We start from the raw sequence: 1,492 nt of genomic DNA on the forward strand, positions 1-1,492 counted from the left end.
ATGATGATTTACTATAGCTATTGACTAGTTGATCGCATTAGTTCGAGATGTAAAATGTTAAGCTGCTGCTGAAGATTGTCATGGAGATTTGTTTGAGAATATAGTGATCATTTATAGTTTCTATGTAACTAAATTCTTTATATATATAATGTATAGCAATGGACAAATATATGCCTAGACTAACACACAACCCCCACTAAGCGGGGAAAAAACTCATTAGAAAAGCAGCCTTTTCAGATAAAAGATCCTGTTTAATTGCAATACGTTACATCAGGTTACTTTACCTCTAACGATCAGGGCAGCTGTTAAACTGTCAGATCTTGTTTAATTACAGTGTATTACTTTAGATAACATTACCTCTAACGACCAGAGCAGCTGTAAAACTGTCAGATCTTGTTTAATTACTGTATGTTACTTTAGATAACATTACCTCTAACGATCAGAGCTGCTGTAAAACTGTCAGATCCTGCTGAATTAGTGCCTGTACAGGAATAGTTGGCAACGTCTTCAGAAATAACTCTCTGGATTCTTAAATTACTTGAGATAGAATCTGAACTTGAGATAGTTATTCGTTCGTTGGTCAATAGTTGTTTTCCATCTTTGTTCCACCTAAAGGTAACTGGTAAATCACCTTTCTTGAGATAGCAGACGATTTGTACTCTCGAACCCAGCTCAATGTCGCTTGGAAACTCATCAGGTTGTAACATCGGTGGTTCTGTGGAAGAAGAAATGACGAACTCCTGGTACGTGATATTGAATTTACTGTAGAAGTTTTAGAATCTTTGATATCTGACTTAAAACGAGCCTACAGTTTTCCAGAACACGTTAGTTTCAAAGTTTACGGTCTAGACATGTCATCAAGAGTCGTTATTCTATTCTAGCATTAATTTGTTTGATATTTAGCACAAAAGTACGAAATAGATTATTCGTGCTGTGTCCATCAGGAATAACGAAAGGGGTTATTAGAGTTATAATCCTTTAGACTTACCTCTCAGTCACAAGGGGCATCTTAAAGAAAAAGTCAAAGTTTAAATGTGTGACTTTCATGAACCAGTAACTAAACTTTATAGATTAAAATTGTTCTCATTGTGATGATAATAAACTTTAATTTAGTTGATGTGACTTAGCAGTAGTCCCTATCTGTGTTAACTAGCTGCTAGTGGCTGCTTTATAAAGATTATTAAGCTGAAACCTCATTATTTCAGAAATAAAGAACTTATTATATTTCTAAAATAAAAAATATTTTATTACAGAAACATCGTGTGGTAAAAAACAAATAAGCCATAATGTTTGCTGAGAAACGAAAAAAAAAATTATCAAATTAAAAATATTACAAAATTTGACATATTATGAAACTAATACACAATTATTTACTTACCAACTGCAAGTACTGATGTAAAAAACAGAATACAGGCAGCTAGAGAGTTCCAACTTCCCGCCATTTCCACAGTCACCCACCTTCCCGTGAGGCCTCAGTCTTTGTTGCAGGAAG

General features: G+C 34.1%; 1 protein-coding gene across 1 annotated transcript; it reads right to left on the reverse strand.

The window, feature by feature from the left end:
- Positions 1-382: 382 nt before the first annotated feature.
- On the reverse strand, positions 383-1,481 carry LOC111084599 (Down syndrome cell adhesion molecule homolog). The gene is made up of 2 exons (XM_022381264.1): positions 1,379-1,481; positions 383-715 (listed from the first exon to the last, which is right to left on the reverse strand). The coding sequence occupies exons 1-2, from the start codon at positions 1,440-1,442 to the stop codon at positions 417-419; spliced, it is 363 nt and encodes a 120-aa protein (XP_022236972.1). The 5' UTR covers positions 1,443-1,481; the 3' UTR covers positions 383-416.
- Between the last annotated feature and the right edge of the window lie 11 nt (positions 1,482-1,492).

The sequence above is a fragment of the Limulus polyphemus genome, unplaced genomic scaffold (assembly GCF_000517525.1).
Source record: "Limulus polyphemus unplaced genomic scaffold, Limulus_polyphemus-2.1.2 Scaffold81849, whole genome shotgun sequence".
NCBI classification, from domain to species: Eukaryota; Metazoa; Arthropoda; class Merostomata; order Xiphosura; family Limulidae; genus Limulus; species Limulus polyphemus.

Excerpts from the sequence above, each read along its gene's own strand:
- LOC111084599 (XM_022381264.1), bottom strand. The coding sequence starts at position 1,442 with ATGGCGGGAAGTTGGAACTCTCTAGCTGCCTGTATTCTGTTTTTTACA. Across the intron at positions 716-1,378 it reads TACATCAGTACTTGCAGTTG|AACCACCGATGTTACAACCT; the intron begins GTAAGTAAATAA and ends CTTCTTCCACAG.